The sequence below is a fragment of the Clarias gariepinus genome, chromosome 15 (genome assembly GCF_024256425.1).
Source record: "Clarias gariepinus isolate MV-2021 ecotype Netherlands chromosome 15, CGAR_prim_01v2, whole genome shotgun sequence".
NCBI classification, from domain to species: domain Eukaryota; kingdom Metazoa; phylum Chordata; class Actinopteri; order Siluriformes; family Clariidae; genus Clarias; species Clarias gariepinus.
The window spans coordinates 11,152,454-11,172,405 of record NC_071114.1 but is presented as its reverse complement, the minus strand read 5'-3'; the positions used below and the strand labels follow the sequence as shown (position 1 = coordinate 11,172,405).

Sequence of the window (19,952 nt, the reverse complement as noted above, 5' to 3'; positions counted from 1 at the left end):
GGCAGCAAGAGTAGGGGAAGTCTTAAATCTGAGTCTTATTTGTCTATTAAAATCCGTTAATACAATTGTAGTACTTAAAATGAATGATTTTTTATCTAAGTTAGAACTACTGTTGTCTGTCATTACCAGTTTACATTTTACTTTACATTGTACCCCAACACTTTTACTTTACACTAAATAAAATGTATTTGCTATTTTGTTTAGAATTCAGTCTGGAGAAAACTAGAGAAGCAGGTTTAGACAGTTTTAAAGATTCCAAAGCTGTCTTCAGGCTGTGAAGACAAGAGTCAACAGGGAGAGAGGGACGCTGACATTGAAGATGATTTTCCAGAATGTTGGAAACCACAGATTTTGAGAGACGAAAAAAAAATTATCCATGGCTTATTGCCAAAACAAAAGTCTTGACTGCTCCATTTGTCAGAAGGTAAAGGCATCATGGCATGCATGTTTCCTCAGAATGGGCCAAAGTAAAATTGTTGCTTTTTAAAAATGCACAGTCACTGCGTAAAAAAAATACGGACACAGAAAAAGACACCGAAAATTATCACAGCTCTGCAGAAAAAAAATACAAAAGCACAAAAAAACAAAACCATAAAAACTGTTACCACTAAGATGATGAGGGAACATTTCCTGACAACTGACAGTTTTCCACCCAGTGGAAAAAATGTCAAATCGGTACGACCTTTCATTGATCTGCCAACTGACATTGACCTCCATGTCCTAAATGGAATAGACATGGGAAGAAGTTTACTCAAAGAACGTTTTGTTTCTTCTGCTTTAGATGGTGCCTCTGTCATGCTTAAAAATAAATCAGGGGTTGCAGCGAAAACCATTCAACTATTTCCTTATGTGCTTATTTGGCACTGCATGAACCACCAACTTGAGTTAAGTGTTGGAGTCATTTTTGACAAGGTCTACAGCCGTTATTATGCTTCTGCTAAAAACCACCTTTTTCTTTCAAGAACTTGCATTACAGTATCTTTATATAGGGAGAATTCTTGGTACTAGATGGATAGCCTCTAGTTACAAAGCTGTATGGCAACAATACCCAACACTTCACAAACACTTTTGAGATTCCTTGACTGATTCAAAACAAAACTGGTAGAGTGGCCTACCAGAAGCCACTCCTTAGTAAAAGGCACATGGCAGCCCACCTGGAGTTTGCCAAAAGGCACCTGAACGACTCTCGGTCCATGAGAAACAAAATTATCAAGTCTGAGACTCTTATGGCCACTCTACCATATAGGCCTGATCGGTGGATTGCTGCAGAGATGGTTGTCCTTCTGAAAGGTTCTCCACTCTCCACAGAGGACCTCTGGAGCTCTGACATAGTGACCAACAGGGTCTTGGTCACCTCTCTGACTAAGGCCCTTCTTCACCAATCACAGAGGACAGAGAGAGTCCTGGTGGTTTTGAACTTTTACCACTTACGGATGATGGAGGCCACTGTGCTCATTGGGACCTTCAAAGCAGCAAAAAAAAATTTGTAACCTAACTTTTCATGTTGTCATTATGGGGTGTTTATGTAAAATTCTGAGGAAAAAAATTATTTAATCCATTTTAGAATAAGGCTGTGACATAACAAAATGTGGAAAAAGTGATGCGATGTGAATACTTATATATTACAGACCTCCGTAAACTATGTACTGTACACGAAAGCCAGTGGGAAGGATATTGGGTCAGTGGAGCTATTTGTAAATAGCGATTGCGGTATTTACACAACCAGACACTAACAAGTCGTTTAAGCTCTCTCGTCTTCTTATCAGACATCCAGATGTGCTGCTCTTTACTTAAACTCTCAGCCATGTTGGCGATAGGTTTTCAAAAAGAAATTTTGATGTACAGATATCAATACAATACTGATGTCTTTTGATCGTTTTTCCCCCACTCTCTTTTTTCAGCATACACCGTGAAAACTACAAAAGGCATATGCGCCTCTTGAACCAAGTGCAAGGTATATCTCTCTCCTCTGCATCCATTTTGACACTGATCCATAAAGCCACAGTAAAAACCCCTCATATTGTCAGATTACCTAACCACCAAAATAAAAGATTGCACTCTACTTGTTCAATGTATTAAATACTCTAGACTCACGAACACAGATATTAGCCAGTTATAATAATGCTAAAAAATTTTTGGCTGTCACTCAGGGTTGTTTTTTTACCTTCTTAATGAGTCTTTGTTGTGCTGTTGGGGTCATTTTGACTGGGTGCACACTTTTTGGTTGAGTAGCCACAGTCGCAAGTGTCTCTATTTGTCTCTAACTGTAGACTAGTCAATTTCTAAACTCTTTAAAATCACTTTGTAACCCTTTCCATCTTCATGTAAATCAATTCTTGATCATACAGTAGATCATAGGTCGGCAATTAGCGGCCCCCGGGCCACATGTGGCCCGCAAGCAAAAACATCTGGCCCGTGAGATTGTTTAAACTAGAGAATGAAAATAAATAAATGATATATTTTTAAAAATCGGACTGACAGTCTCAAAAAAGCTCTGTTTGGAAACCTCATTTTTCAGAACAGAAATATTTCAATCGATCTAAATTCTTATTTGTTATATCTGGATACGAGGGTGAATAAGCGCATCAGCGAGGTGCAGAGCGAACGCTCAACATGCAAAAACAAATGACGTCTTGTTGTGCTTTGCGAGCACCCAGGGGTCCGTTCTTCGTCTGTCGCTAACTCAGTTAGCTGGATTTGATTTTTGTGGATTTGTCCTGATCTTGGATTGTTTCGTTCTTCGATGCGCTTCTCGCATTTGCTGTCATAGCAACATATCCGTAAGCTTGAACCTGCTCGGAAGCAGGTTTATTTCATGTAAACAGGATTTAGCCTGCGCTCCTGGTGGGTTATGATTGGTTGAAATGGCGAGGTCACATCTGATTGGTTAAAGAGCACGACTGACGCGGACTGACTCACGTGGGAAAAGAAATGGATCTTGCATATATCCTTGCTTCTTGCATATTTTTTTTTAGGGGTTTGTCATGAATATGCGAATAAATAATTATATATAATAAAAATAAATATTTTATAATGATAAATTATATAACCGAAACTAATTTTATAACAAACAATATAAAAGTATACATGTATTTCAAAAATATTAATATTTATATTTTTTCATACACAACATATTTATTTTCATATTGCTTATTTTATTTTATTGTCTCATGTAATTTGTAAAGCATTAATCTATAAATTTATGTTCTAATATAATATTCAATAGCGATTATGTGGGGGGTCAATCCATGGCAGGGGGCATTTCTGCGCATAACACGTGTTACAAAAAAAATGGAGCCGCTCTTTTTCCATTTCGTCAACCAATAGCAGGGCTTGTGATCAGTGAGTAGACAACTCAATCCAGCTATACTAATCATCAACAACAGGTGAGCTCGAAGAACCAACCTAGCCGGATCGTAATTAGCACGATGATCTCATCTTAGATGCGTCAGTTTATCTCGGATCTCGGTTCTGTCATTTTACGAGCGCCTACCATTCATCCTCCCCTATTAATTCAATAAATTAGCCAATGTTTTGGTTGTGGCCCGCCATGTAATGGCTTGGAAAAAATCTGGCCCGAGGCCAAACTTAATTGCCGACCCCTGCAGTAGATCCTCTGAAAGTGCCTTTTGGCGAGGCATGGCCCTCATTAGCGTATTCTTCATGTGCTGAGCAAATTCATTTTCTTAACACGACTCCAGGTGTGCTAACACCTGACTCCGATTAGCTTTTTTGAAGTCATTAACTCAAGACTTCATATACTTGCCACATACCACAAGCACTATGAATTATTATTATTATTTTTTTTTTGGGGTAGTTCTTAATAAAGAAATCAAAGATCCTTTTTGTTGTTATTATTATTTTAGGCACAATATATTTGTCGATACTCTTGACTTAGATGAAGACCAGATCACATTTTATGAAAAATTAATGAAGAAAACTATGAAATTCCAAAAGGTTCACATACTTTTTCTTGTGAATGTAGGTGCGTGCATCAAAATACAGTATAGAACGTGATAAAAAAACATTTATTTATTTTTCCTTTCAAAGTAGTTAAGATACAGCAGTAATCTACTATTAACATGCCACCAAAAACTTTTAGATCTCCTCACAACCTCAAGTCTCTCTTTTGCCACATTAAATAAAAATAACTAATTTTATTTAATTTAATTAATGCACTGTTGAGAGGTCATTGGTGACCACCCAGGCACTGTTAAAGAACTCTTTATATTCATGAGTGCTACCATTTAGAGAATATCTGCCTTTATGGCTAAGATGCATACTACATGAGGCATGTCTTCGTGGCGTGGTAACAGATCATTTCTTATCTTTTCATTATCTGTCTGATTAGGTAACTATATAAATGTTTGAATAAACAGGTCAGTGATGAGGTTTAGGTCACATTATTCCATATATGAGGTTCAGGTCACCCTACTCCACTATTTGTAACGCGTTGCATTGGATAGCTGAGGAAAAAAGAGCTCAAGAATAACGTTCAGCACAAAACCTTTATCAGCCCTTATTATAATTTAAAACATAAAGTAGGTATAGAAAAGGGTAAAAGAATAGAGCTTTTCGGGGGTGAGCAGCACACCTAAGCTCCTATTCCATTCTCTCTTTTTCACGCACACACCTCAGCAGCGCACACACTGGGGGAGGGGCTGCAACCCTTAAAATGGCAACATACATACATAAAGTATTATGCAACATAGTAGTGGCTGTTACATTCCTTTAGTAATATATGCATTCCTGATTCCGTGGATTATTATCGTGGCTTTTAAATGGTATTTAGCATGCATTACTTTGCTGTATAATAAAATAGAAATAGTCATTAAAATCATAAATATAATATATTTTATTTATAAAGGTGTCCGTTAATATATTCATTACAGATATGAGAAAAATTGGTATTAGCCCCATATACATAATTAAAATATAAAAATAATAAATTTACTTCTTTTGACTCAGTTTTTTTTAAAGACTATGAAAAATTAAATAGCTGATTAATGGAATGAATTACCCCTAAAGTGTTAAAAAGATAAAATAATACACACATTCAGAACTGAGTATTAATTATGTTACTTCGATTTGATTATTATTTATATATAATAAAGTTTAATGAAAAAAGAGTAGCCAAAAAAAAAATTTTTTTTTTGTTATTGAACTTTACTTGTGGACATTGGCTGTGCCTTAAAGGGTAAGTTACCCTGACCTAGAATGATTACTTCATTTAAGCTGTCAAATCAGAAATGATCTACAGTACATCAAAATTAGTTAATAATCTACTGAATACCTAATCAGCATATTTCATACAATAAAAAGACAGGGTTTTGGTGGATTCATTACAAACCACCAGCCATGAGAGCTGTAGTGCTTGCCTTGACTCTGGCCCTTGTGGGTAAGTCATTATTTTAAATATTTAAATTTTACAATAAAAATAAATTCCAAAACTAACTGCAGTATTCATCATTACAGCATAAATCATTGCAGAATATAAATTTATAGTATAACATTTCTTTTTCCCTGTATTCATTTAGCGAGTCACCAGACTAATCTCGGTAAGTGTTGTTTTTTTTTCTTCAAGAATGCATTAAAATATTAAGGAATATTTTAGATTTAATATTTTAGAAAATTTAACTGTAAAATTTTATCAGATCCAGAGTTTGCTGCGGGTAAGACCTTTGTATACAAGTATGAGGGTTTTCTTTTGGGTGGACTGCCTCAAGAAGGTCTGGTCAAAGCTGGTGTCAAAGTCAGCTGCAAGGTTCTCATCAGTTCTGTAGCCCAGAATACTTTCCTCCTGAAGGTAAACTTTTTTTTTTCTCACACAGAAAATGTTGCTAAAGCAGACAAGCACAATTTGTAAATCGAAGTAAATATTGCAATTTTGCCATTCCTACCCACAGCTCCAGGATCCTCAACTCTTTGAGTACACTGGCATCTGGCCCAAGGATAATTTTACTCCTGCTCCAAAGCTCACCTCAGCACTGAATGCTCAACTTGTAACACCCATCAAATTTGAGTATGCTAATGGTGTTGTAGGTAAGATATTTGCCCCCTCTAGAGTCTCTGCCACTGTCATGAATCTGCACAGAGGTATCCTCAATATCCTTCAGCTCAACCTTAAGAACACACAGAATGTTTACGAGCTGCATGAGGTAAGAACCTAATGATGAGTGATATTTACTATTAGTGGTATTAAGATTATACTTTGAACTTATATCTTAGCTGAACTTATTTCATTCTCAAAGGCTGGACCTCAAGGAGTCTGCAAGACCCACTACATGATCAGTGAGGATGAAAAGACCCATCAGATTGCTGTGAGAAAGTCCAAAGACCTGACCAACTGCCATGAAAGAGTCATTAAGGATATTGGGTTGTCTTACACTGAAACCTGTGTTGAGTGCCAGCAGGTAATTTCTATAGCTAAGCTGTCAATGAGTTCTGTATTTGCAAGTGCATGCTCTAAAGCAAGAATCACACTTAATCAATTCATTATTTTCTCAACACAGAGGCTCAAGAGTCTGACTGGTACGGCAACATTCAGCTACATCATGAAGCCCACTGAAAAAGGTGCCCTGGTTTCTGAAGCCGTAGTTGAAGAGGTCCATCAGTTTTCACTCTTTGATACAGAAACTGGAGCAGCTCAAATGAAAGCCAAGTATGATCTACTCCCTTACTGTATATATTCCTGCCATGTCACAATGTTTTCTGAATATATTTTAAAACATATGTTTTAATAAGGACATTTAAATAAAATTTTAGGCAAATGTTGAATTTACTGGAAGTGCAGAATGCCCCAACTGCTGCCGCTGCAGGTGAATACCTGGCCCGTGGATCCCTGCAGTATGAATTTGCTACAGAGATTCTTCAAACTCCAATTCAACTTCTGAAGATCAATAATGCACAGGCTCAAGTATTATTATGATGACATTTTAACACATTCTTTATGTATTCATTTGAAAAAAATCTAGACATTACTTTTTACTAGACATTACAAAGAATTTACAATGTTGACTTATCAAAATATCAATCACTTTTTTATTTCATCACAGATTACAGAGGTCTTGCAGCATCTGGTTGAAAATAACGCGGCTACTGTTCATAAGGACGCTCCATTGAAATTTGTCCAGCTTGTGCAGCTCATGCGTGTAGCTACCAGGGAAAATATTGAAGCCATCTGGGGTCAATGCAAGAACAAACCTACTCATAGGTGAACTATAACTAAAAAATATAACAAATAATATAGTTGAATATAATCAGGAAACTAAAGTTTAGTTAATGTGTTTATTTTATTTTTATACTTACTGTGGCAGACGATGGATTTTGGATGCACTTCCTGTTGTGGGAACAACAGCAGCTCTGAGATTCATCAAGGAGAAGTTTCAAGCTAATGAGCTTACTGTCCCTGAACTCACTCAGGCCCTTTTGGTTGCTTTGCACATGGTCACTGCTAATCAAGATTCCATCCAACTCACTGCTGTTAGTAAAAATCTTTCATATCCTGTATTTTAAGCTCAGTAGAACTTTTGTAAAATATAATAAAATATTTCAACCTTTTCCTTTGTCAAACAGAGTCTGGCTTTGGACCCCAAAGTCAAGACTATTCCAGTGCTGCGTGATATGATCATGTTTGGCTATGGATCCATGGTTGCCAGATACTGTGAAGAACAGCCTGCATGTTCTCCTGATCTCTTGAGAGTAAGGCCTTGGTTTATCCTTCCAAATTCATCTAAAAGCACTTTTCTCGCTTATGATTTAAAAAAATCCTGGGCTCTATTTGAACAAGTATAAATAAGTTTACAAATGCTGGCCATTTGCTTATATCATCAGTGTAAATAATGAGTGAATACTAATTTTTTGCCTTAAACTGTCATTATTAGCCTATCCATGAGAGTGCAGCTCAAGCTATTTCCAAGGCTGATGCTCCTGAAATCACACTGGCTCTTAAAGTTCTAGGCAATGCTGGCCACCCTGCCAGCCTTAAAACCATCATGAAACTCCTGCCTGGATTTGGAAGTGCTGCTGCAAACATTCCTATGAATGTACAGATTGATGCCATCCTGGCTCTTAGGAATATTGCCAAGAAGGAACCAAAATTGGTTAGTATGGATGATAACTGAAAAAGTTTAGTATGGATGATGACTTATAGCTTTCTACAGGATCCTATTACAGGAGCTTAATCATTCTATTTCTTTTTTCAGGTTCAGCCAGTAGCATTGCAACTTTTCATGGACAAGTCACTTCATCCTGAACTGCGCATGGTGTCCTGTATTGTGCTGTTTGAGACCAAGCCATCAGTAGCCCTTATGGCCACTCTTGCAGGAGCTTTGGAAAGGGAGACCAACATGCATGTTGTCAGTTTTGCTTATTCTCACATCAAGTCTCTAACCAGAAGCATGGCCCCTGATTATATGCATGTGTAAGAAAATATTTCTATTATTGATGTGTGAGAACACATTTTATACATAGCACTGTTACAGTACTTCACAGCTATAGACCTAGAAGACAAGTGATCATGTTTCTGTTATTGCAGAGCTGCTGCAGCAAATGTTGCCATTAGAATGCTGAGCCCCAAACTGGACAGACTGAGCTATTATTTTAGCAGAGCCACTCATTTTGACATCTACATCTGTATGTTTCAATATGTTGTATTATTACATTTGTGTATTTATGGAAAAAAGTTAGTTTTGTCACTATAATTGTTTATATATTTTTTAAACAGCTCCTCTTATGGTTGGTGCTGCTGGTAGTGCTTATTGGATCAATGATGCTTCCACCATCTTACCCAGAGCTATAGTGACTAAAGCACGAGCCTACCTGGCTGGAGCTGCTGCTGATGTTATTGAGGTAGAAATATCCCTCTTCAAGTGTGGTTTTGAATGCCTTAGTTTATAGAATGTTATCAATTTCTTTTTTTGGCACTACGTTTTGTTTATTTCTGTCAACCAGGTTGGCTTGAGAACTGAAGGACTCCAGGAAGCTCTGCTGAAAACCCCTGCTGCAGATCAAAATGCTGATCGGGCCACTAAAATTCAGCGCACCATTAAGGCTGTAAGCTATGTTTATCAGGGCATTTATTTAATACTTGCAATATGAGGCTCGACATATGCATAATCTGTATTATATACCCTTCTTCTGTTTTTTACCGCAAGCTGATGGACTGGAAGTCTTTGTCAACCAAACAACCACTGGCTTCCATCTTTGTCAGAGTTTTCGGACAGGAAATTGCTTTTGCCAACTTTGACAAAAACTTCATGGACAAAATCATTGATCGAGCAGCACAAGTATATAAGCAATTTTAGTTATTTGTTTACTTCAAACAACTATCCTTTTTTAAAAACTTTAAATATTAATGTGTCATTAATATTTTATTCAAACAAATATTTTATTAATAATAAGTTTTAGATTTACTTTAACAACAGGCAATAGTTAGAAACAAAAAAAACCTTAAATATAGCAAAACTATTTACTGAACAAAAGGTCCACTTTCATTTAATAAACATGACATCTTTAGATTGCTACTGGACGTCAAGCTCGTGAACTGATGAAGGAGACTGTTAAGGCATTGCAGAAAGGCATTGCCTACCAGTATGCCATGCCCCTCATGGCAGCTGAGATGCGCCGCATTCTGCCCAGTTCTCTCGGTGTGCCAGTGGAGTTTTCACATTACACCGCTGCCGTTGCTGCTGCATCTCTAAATGGTATGATTTTCTTCATAATAGTAACATACTTGGGCAAAGCCTGCAAATCAAATTATATGTCTGAGAAATATTATTTCTGTCATTATTTTAGTTCAAGTTAAGACGACACCCTCTTTACCTGAGCATCCAGAGACTCTCACTCTTGATCAGTTGATGAAGACTGATATACAGTTGCAAGCTGAAGTCAGGCCAAGGTATATCTTCACAAAGCTACTTAACAGCCTGAATTGAATGGTCTTATGTGCACAGTCCTTTTTATCCTCTTCTACTTTCAGCATTTCTCTCCAGACATTTGCTGTGATGGGAGTGAACACTGCCTTAATTCAGGCTGCTGTTATGGCCAGAGGAAAGTTACACACTGTTGTTCCAGGAAAACTGGCTATAAGAGCTGATCTTCCAAAAGGCAATGTAAAGCTGGAGCTTCTACCTGCCGCCGCTGTTCCAGGTCATATTGTTGATGTCAGGTGAGATAAAGACAAAATAAAAATTTGACCTCTAAAAAAAATTTTATTTCCTGAGAAAGCTGATAAATAACCAAAAAAAAAAAAAAACTAAGCAAATTTACTCAATTTGGTTTTCTCAGCCTTGAGACTGTTGCTGTGTCCAGAAATATTGAGAACCTTCCAAATGAGAAAGTAGTGTCTCTGGCACCTCCAGTGCCCGCTGATGCTGCACAGAGAAGGTCTGCTTCAGTTCACAAGTCCATGTGTGGTGTTACTCCCTATGTTAACATCAAAGGATGTATCGAGGTTTCTTCCCAGAATGCTGGATTTATGGGGTCAAATCCTCTGTACAGTATTGTTGGGCAACATTCAGCTCGAATTTCAGTGGCAAGAGGTAATTATAGAATTTAAAGAATTGACAACAGCCAAGTTCAAATAAGATTTAACATGTAATATGTTTTAAAATGATATAGCAACATAAAAGAAATACTTTTGTGTGTGCCTCAGGTGATGGTCCTGCATTAGAAAGACTTGAGTTTGAGGTACAAGTTGGACCTAAGGCAGCTGAAAAGATTCGGAAAGAAATCAGTGCTGGTAATGATGCTCATTCTAAAGAAAGCAACATCCTTTTGAAACTGAGGAAAATTCTGGAGGGTGGAGTAAGGAATAGAAACTCCAGCTCTAGCAGCTCCTCATCCTCTGTAAGCAACAGCAAGAGTGGTAGCAGCAGCAGCAGCAGCAAAAGTGGCAGCAACAGCAAGAGTTCCAGCAGCAGCAGTAGAAATGGTAGCAAAAGCAGGAGTGGCAGTAAAAGTAGGAGTAGCAGCAACAGCAGGAGTGGCAGTAAAAGTAGGAGTAGCAGCAGCTCATCCAGGCAGGATTCTTCCAGGGTTCAAGTGACAGTAAGACTACATTTTATTACTTGTGTTACATAGGGTACCTAATCCAACTTGTTATGCATTGTATTCAGTGAACTGAAAAATCATATTCATCTGTAATAGCTGTAGCCTTGCTATGCAATGGCCAAATGTTTGTTTAATATTAACACTAATCACAACAATAAAAACAAGAACATGAAAGGCAACAATAATAAGAATAAGAATACAATTATGAATAATCGTTGTTAGTCCTGAGCTTAGCTCAGTTTCTCTTTTAAATGCAAGAAGTATATTCACTTATATTTCACAATATGTTTCTTGTTTGTCTTAATTTTGTTATTTAATGTTTCTTCCTAGAATATTAACTTATATGGTCAGTTCAGGAAGTTCCATAAGAATCAGGTAATTCCCAAAGAATGTCTTTAATTATTTATTATATTTTTTGAAAAGAAATATTCATGTTTCTTCATTTCTTTTAGTACTTGACCTCACAGGGTAGGTCAAATGCCAACAGTTCATCTAGCATGGAGGCCATGCGGAGACAGGTAAAATGAAGTATGAGATAGAAATCTGAATAGACACCCAAAAATTCAATAAAAAAAAAAATGACCATGTTTATAATTTCAGGCTAACCTACTTGGAGACAAAGTTCCACCTGCTTTTGCTATCATTGCTCGTGCTGTTAGAGCTGACCGCAAGCTGGGATACCAGATTGCTGGTTACTTGGACAAGTCTACTCCAAGAGTACAGTTTGTGTTTGCCTCTATTTCTGCAAGTGACAAATGGAAAATATGTGCTGATGCTATACTTCCAAGCAAGCATAAAATCGCTGTAAGTTGCTATTGAAACTTCTAAAGAGAAATTTTTAAGCTCTTTCTTTATATATAACCAAATGGGGAACTGTTTGTACTGAGCATGGACTCTTTTAGGCCAGGTTTGCTATTGGTGAGCAGTGCCAGGAATATTCTGTAACTGTTAAGGCTGAAACTGGCCTGCATGAGTCACATCCTGCTGCTCGTTTTGAATTTGAGTGGAACAGAGTACCAGGAATCCTAACTATCGCTCTGCCCTCTTATAAGAGGTACTGTGTCAAAAATAAAATAAAAGTGGCAAGTCTAGTGCATTCTGGCAAAAGCAATTTTAACTCTCTCTCTCTGTGTCTTTCTCCATTTCATCCAAAAGAGTAAGGGAGTACATCTCAATAGTAGCTCCCCTGGCTGGAGTTGATGCTCAAAGAGCCAATAATAAGGAGAAAGAGATCAGCCTTATTGTTTCTCTACCCACTCAAAAGTCTCTCAACATTCTCCTGAGGATTCCAGAGGTAAGAAGGATTATTAATGATTTTAATGGGGTATATGTATACATAAATATTTACAATTTTCATGTGGTATGTTCTTCCAGATTACATTGTCAAAGCAAGATCTGTTTCTTTCTGATGCCCTGCCCATTGAAAAGGATGGAACCATTCCAGCTCTCAAGAACATGGACATTCGGGTCATTATTCAGAACTGGATAAATGATAATCGAAAGAATTGATTTATTTGATTACAATTACTGTATGTAAATTAATTGAATGAAATAAAGAGCATCCAAAAGGCAAAATGTATTTTCAGTTTGGTGTATTTTTACACATAAGAAGTTTAGTAAAAGGTGTTTTCTTTAAATACTGTAAGTATAATGAAGATACTGTAGGTGGGTAGAATTTATCAGGTATTAAACAAGTTTTTGTGTATTATAAACTCCATGAGCAAAATCAGCGAACACAAGCACAGGTATTTCATCTCATGTGCCACAGCACTTAACACATGTTGGAGAAAAAAAAAAGACAAATATACAGTATAAGGTCAAAGGAATTGTCCACAAATGTCAACTAAAAAAAGAAAGTTACAGATTGACAAATAAATCAAGACAAAAAGAAAATACCAATTTCAAGCAGTCACATGTATCAACATTAGCACAATTACGCACCTACTACTAACACAACTACTATATGTGTAGTGGACATGTACAAGTGAAAAAAAAAACAGCATCAGCTTGGAGGCCATGGGGAGACAGGTAAAATTACTTATGAGATAGACATCTGAATAGACACCCAAAAATTAAATTGGGTAAAAAAAATTTAAAAAAAAAAGCCATGTTTGTAACTTTACAGAGAGCATCAGCTTATTAATTAACTTGAAGATTTAAAAAAAAAATTAAAAGGTGGCAATGCCTAACCCAGGGGTCGGCATCCCATGGCTCTATATTTATAAAACCATATATCTGTCTAATCTTTATGGAAGATTCTTAAATCACAATGCATTCACAATGTGAGAACTTGTTTTTCAAAATTAAGACTTGCTAACTCATTGTTACCACACTTTAAAAACTCCAACGAGATAAATGTTGAATAAATTAATATTGTATTGTTGGCCAAACTTCTTTCATTTTCTAGCATTTGTAACGTTGTGTACTTTAAAACTTTGAAGATACAGACTGAATAAATGTTTTTTTTTTTTTTTAATCAGTCTGTGGTCATGTGACTATATTTGGTTATTGTTACTGCAGCTGATTGGTCAAACGGAGTCTTGTAATTATTATTGCTCTGTCTGATTGGTGACAGTCATCTGGTAGATCCACCAGCTGCATGTGTAAAATAAATGGTAAGAAAAGTAACAAGTTGAGTGTAGTCAAATGTAGCGGAGTAAGAGTAGCATTTCTTTCTCACAAATCTACTCAAGTAAAAGTTAAAAGTATGGTGCAGTAAAACTACTCATAGAAGTAAATTATTTTCAAAGATTAACTCAAGTAAACGTAACTCATTACTACCCACCTCTGCATATAGCCTTATTAATATCTTCTATTTTTATCATATCTAGATATTCTGTAAAATTAATTTATCTTTGTCTTTACAAGACTTCTTTTTTTCTCTTTAACCAAAGCTCTGTTGTGGAGGATTGGGTGAGAGAAGTGACGGATGGCCTTTAGAAGCTACTGGAGGAGCACAAACAAGTTGTTCAAGTTGTAGTAGTCCTCGATAGCCTGGGTGACTATGCAGAAGCTTTAGGAGTGATGCTTGGTCAGGTCTGTGCTCTATACATTGAATTTTTTAGAAGAACTAGCCATACACCTGTAAAGCAATCGTAACAATTTCTATTGGACTTGGAGAAACATGCTCCCCCCCTCTTTGTCTTAGTCCAGGTATAAAGTGTTTTGAAATTCTTTATATATATGATTTTACTGTTGTAGGGATGGCTCCTATGGGTCAGAATTATTTGCTAAGCTATTAGCTTAATGTGTTTGGCAATGGTTTAACTAATATAAAATACATCACAGCATAATTATGTTAACATGTGGTAACATAATTACCACAAAGAGATGTGTCTCTTTAGGTTTGTGGTATTTTTTCTCTGCGGTTCAATATGAAGAAAATAAGCCCAAATATCGTCTCTTCTCTTTCGCCTGAGTGATACTGCTGTGATTCAATTCAATTTTATTTGTATAGCGCTTTTAGCAATTTTCATTGCCGCAAAGCAGCTTTACACAATCAAAAGAATTATTTAAGTTTGTATGAAATGTGAATTTGTATGAATCAAAATGGTCAGTTTGTCCCTGGGGACAAGCCGAGGGCGACAGTGGCAAGGAAAAACTCCCTGAGATGGTAATAGGAAGAAACCTTGAGAGGAACCAGACTCAACAGGGAACCCATCCTCATTTGGGGGAAACAGATTGCAGTAAATGATCTGCATTTATACAGTGTGTAGGGTGGGAGGCAGTTCAGCTATAATAGCTGATGTTAATTGATGTTAATATGGAGTCCAGGTAGTTATTGAAGACCCAGGTAGACTTGTAAGAAGTTCCAGTCCTGAACTATCGAACTGTCAAGTCCCCAGAGAAACAGTTGCCAACACCAGTCGAGGCCAGAACCACCAACCTGTGATGACAAAGAGTTAAAGAGGACTGAGCTTGTAACATCCCGTCACTGCGTGCGCAAACTACTCCTGATATACAACGCATTGTGACCTGGGAGATACTGTTGTTCATGCTAAAAATGAATGAACAGCTTATCGAAGCGGACTGTGATGAAAATTATATGTTGACGAAAATAAAGATGTTACGTGTGGTGGGGTATGGAGAGCCACACCACGAGTTTTAATGATAAAAGCCCTGGCGCAGGGTTTTAAAGGGGGTCAACGAAATACAGTGAAACCTCGGATTGCGAGTAACGCGGTTTGCGAGTGTTCCACAAAACGAGCAAAGATCAGCCTATCATGTGTGTGCACACGCATAATTTGACACAGTGCTCCTTTACTCACACCAACACACACACACACTCGCCTTGACAGACCCCCTCCTCCTCTCTGCTTTCCACACACATACAAAAGCACACTCTCTGCCTTACACAGAAACTCTGCTCTGTTGTGAAGTAAAGTGCAGGTTTTTTTTTTTTTACTTTACAGCACCGATTCTGTTAGTTTACGCTCACGCGAGTGTGATTAGCATTGTTCCTTGCTAATTTTTCCAATAAAACAATCTATTCGTTAATGTGTGTGTGTATGTGTGTGCACGCACATTACACACACACACAGCGCCTGCGCACATAAACGGAAAATGCACTCTGGTCTGTCTGGATTTATTTGTACTTTTTTTTTTAAAGGTAAAGTGAAGGTTAATTTGTTTTATTTTTACTTCATAGTTTGTATTAATTATTTTATGGATTTCTTTTTTTGGGCTGTAGAACGAATAATTTAAGTTTCTATTTTTTCTAATGGGAAAATTAAAGTTGGTTTATGAGTGTTTTGGAATACGAGCCCACTTCCGGAAGGAATTATGCTCATAATCCAAGGTTCCACTGTAGGAGTTTGTGAGAGCGCTTATGATATGCACGGAAAGACCTTAACAAATCTCCCGTTTGAAGATGGCATGGGATTACTAATTAATACCTTAAAAGGAAATAAAGAAAAATGAAAACATAAAATAGACAGAGCTCCGCCGTCTACGCGAGAAAGGACGGGGATCTGGAGATTGAAACAAAAACTAATATACTCTCGGGGCAGTCGCCCTTACTGAGGATTTATAGAGAGAGATTTATATTATTGTGCTGTGCAATATTAATTTAAACTGAGTGCGCACGCTAGACTGGTGCGTGCCGCTCTCTTGTTTTTCTCTCTCATACTCGCCTGCGTTTTAGGGAGACAGAGGCTGGGTCTTTAAGCGCGTTCGTCTTTTTTAAATTTTCTTTGTCTTTGGCCCTGATACCTTACCGGTGCTACCTAAATGATCACACAAAAAGGCCGAGGTATCAGGACCCTAATATAAACACGCCGCCAGGTGCGGCTCGTTCAGGATGATAGCCTGACGGCGGCGTTGCCTGGCAACCGCGTGTATAAATGGCTGCGCCTGTGCCTGTTCAGAACTCCGTGTGGTAGCAGCCTGCGGATCTGCTCGCTCTGAACAGTTTATACGAGGCTCTGCCCCTCGCGCGACCTGCGTCGTTACAAATTCTAATGTTTTATCAGCTTTTATTTTTTTAAACCACATTTTAGTCTCGTCTTTTTTTCATCAACAATACTGCATGTTGATATCGTCACTGTTCATTGATATCCATTACGTCTCGTCATCGTTTCGTCTAAGTCACAATGAAAAAGTTCGTCAATGAATATTTTTCGTTATTATTTTCGTTGATGAAATTAACACTAGTAATATTAAAGCATCAGTAAGTTATCCAGGTAAAAGGTTTTTCTTAAAATACTTACACAAGCTTTAACTATGAGGCGCCGTATAGGGCTTAAATCAAACTTTACTCACGCACACACATATGAAACACTTGCATACACATATATGAAACACTCACACATACATATATACTACTAACTGCTCAAACAACTACATATGAAATGCGCGCGCACATACATACATACTTTCCGCGCACATACATACATACTTTCCGCGCACATACATACATACTTTTCACGCACATACATACATACTTTCCGCGCACATACATACATACTTTCCGCGCATATACATACACACTTTCCGCGCACACGCACGCACGCACACACATACATACTTTCTGTGCACGCGCACAAAGCCAACTGTAGCGGTGTAGGGAACGAGTGAACAACGGATCTTTAGTTTAGCGGAAAAGGGAATGGATAATTTCCTATAAGTCATTACATATCGCTGGAGTGTGAAAAAATTTTACTCGAAAAAGAATTTATATTTTTATTATAATTATTATCGAGGCGAGGACATCATATAAATAGGACACAATAATTTACATTTTGATTTAATAAAGAAACCATTCGTATTATATAGGCTAGTAATCTGTAAAAATAAATAAATAAATAATACGTTTTATATTTTTTTATGGTATCAGTTTTTGTTTCAATAAATAATCTATATTTAATGTCCGTAGTGTGAAATTTCCACAGCAGCAGCGACAGGTATCCGAGGTGCTTGTGTTACCATGGTAACGCAAGGAGGAAGTGACGTTGCATGGTGTTCTGAATGGTGGAATTTTGTAGAGTGAAGTTCCCTTTTCAGACATTTCCTGCGCAGGGAGTAGGGTGTAGGGTGTAGGGTGTAGTCATTTCAATGTATATGAACTTCATTCTCCCTGATTAGTAGTAGCGTTTCTTAAATGCCCGTAAATGACCGTTAATGGACAGTTTAGAAGACAACGAGTGATTTATTTATCACCACAAAAGTGGGTGATATGGGGGGTCGGAACAATGTTTGTCCCGTGGGATTCCGATGAGTTGTTGTTCATATTAGCGAAGGCGAGGAAACACATTTCACAAAACAGTATTTCTTTCTGTTGTAGGATCCGACATATTAGCCACAGATTCCGTGCTTCAATTTTCTTTTTGCAAATCATCACCTGCGTTTTCTGCCGCTGAAATATTCAGACATTATGTGGATAGTTCTGAATACGCCATGTGATTGAGCAGTGATGATACAAACCAGTACTACCATTCAGGGAGAAAGAAGCGACAAGTCCGTCTACACTGAAATGCCTTCCTTTTACACTGAAATGCCTTCCTTTTACACTGAAATGCCTTCCGGTTACACTGAAATGCCTTCCGGTTACACTGAGAATCTCATAGGTGAATGTGCGAGAAGAGTTTGTATGTGTGTGCGCGGAAAGTATGTATGTGTGTGCGCGGAAAGTATGTATGTGTGTGCGCGGAAAGTATGTATGTATGTGCACGGAAAGTATGTATGTATGTGCGCGCGCATTTCATATGTAGTTGTTTGAGCAGTTAGTAGTATATATGTATGTGTGAGTGTTTCATATATGTGTATGCAAGTGTTTCATATGTGTGTGCATGAGTAAAGTTTGATTTAAGCCCTATACGGCGCCTCATATTTAACAACAAACTCATGTAATCAAAGTCAAAATCACAAAAAAGAGGCATTTTCATCATTCATCATACACCATTGCAAGTCTGAGCACAGCAACAAAATACAAGTTATACTCCATTAGCAAGTTCTCTCTTAGGCAATGAATTCAAAGCAGACTGTCCAAGCTATTTTGAAGAAACACAAAAATACAGGCAATGTTGATGATCAGATGTGGACAAGTCAGGACATGGTGGAAACCAGTGGGACTCATGTACAGTATACCCATCAACTGTCCAGAGAAGTCTGTCCAAAATTGTAAGAATTGCAGCCCCAAAGCTATACTTCTAACTTAGAAACAAGGCTATGCAATTTAACTATGCACACAAACACAAGAACTGGTGTGCAAAAAAAAAAATGGCAGCAGGTGCTCTGGAGAGTGAAGCATGTCAGAGGTTCCCTGCAAGTTGGAGACTGCATTTCTGCTAATAGAGTTGGAGATTTGGTCAGGATTAGTGGTGTTCAGCACAATGCAGAACAATGAAAAAAAAAAAGCTAATGTCATTAAGAACTATCATTAGCATAGAGAGGTACAAGGTGTTCTGCAAATGAATCTGTCTGGGAACATAAAGAGACAAAAGGATTGGAAGCAGTCTAAGTCCAAAGAGGATCTGTGATTATTTTTTCAATAGTGTGCCCACCCTTTGCCTTGCACACAGTTTTTAAAGGAACTCAGCAAGTAAGTTGTTCCAAACATTTTGGGAAAATAATGATAGATCTTCTGATTTGTTTTGTTTTGGTTTTCACTTCTGTTTCTTTACTTTCCATTGTTTTATTGATAAAAAATCACTTTTTGATCCACATCTTTATAACTTTTGCACAGTACTGTATTTGGTCTGGGATTGCTTAGGTGTGTTCTATTAAATTTAGATGTAAGTGAATGAGTGTGTTAGGAAAAGCCCCTGTATGCTGAAGGACTATGAGGGAGCCACATGCCCTTGTCGGCCAGTTTCTGACAATAATAATGAGTACTTACTATTATGAGTTAGCAAGTCATAATCATGAGATAATAAGTCCTAATTTAAATTTGGTGATAACTGGAAGAGAACCATAGAAACGGTGGGAAATGTTGGAAAATCCAATATGGCAGAAATTAATATTATGGAGCCTCTCAATTCAGTTTGATCTAGAGAATCAGAGAAAAATGGAAGTTTATTTTTAAGACATTCTGTTTTTGCAACATTCTGGTGTATAAGCAATATATGTGGCAGTAAAGGACTATTATCAATAAAGATCTGTTATCTATTATTGTGCAAATAAATAAAAACTTTGGTAGGGGTTTAGGTAGAGAACTTGTGTGGTTCATCTTTGTATGACTTGTGTAAAATCGAGTCTGCTCTTCAGAGTCTTACTGAGGCTTTGTGTTTTTTTTTTTTTTGTTTTTTTTTTAGCATGGCCTATATTTCTGGATTTTGATTAACTTCATCCCTACCCTGTAAGGATGCAACTCTGTATATTGTTGATGACATCACTAATTCTTTCTTCCCAGCTTTCTTTAGTTGTTGACCTTTCCCACGTGTCTGGTGTCTGGTTGATAATAT

General features: G+C 37.3%; 1 protein-coding gene across 1 annotated transcript; it reads left to right on the top strand.

The window, feature by feature from the left end:
- The first annotated feature begins 5,316 nt into the window (after positions 1-5,316).
- Positions 5,317-12,627, top strand: LOC128543001 (vitellogenin). The gene is made up of 27 exons (XM_053513265.1): positions 5,317-5,398; positions 5,538-5,558; positions 5,655-5,806; positions 5,907-6,158; positions 6,252-6,413; positions 6,513-6,661; positions 6,766-6,916; positions 7,056-7,213; positions 7,317-7,482; positions 7,576-7,701; positions 7,884-8,102; positions 8,205-8,422; positions 8,537-8,634; positions 8,726-8,850; positions 8,953-9,054; positions 9,156-9,287; positions 9,518-9,704; positions 9,796-9,898; positions 9,980-10,168; positions 10,288-10,541; positions 10,655-11,049; positions 11,383-11,427; positions 11,505-11,570; positions 11,653-11,856; positions 11,955-12,106; positions 12,208-12,346; positions 12,427-12,627. Exons 1-27 carry the CDS (start codon positions 5,359-5,361, stop codon positions 12,559-12,561), a joined length of 4,140 nt encoding a protein of 1,379 aa, XP_053369240.1. The 5' UTR covers positions 5,317-5,358; the 3' UTR covers positions 12,562-12,627.
- Positions 12,628-19,952: the final 7,325 nt, after the last annotated feature.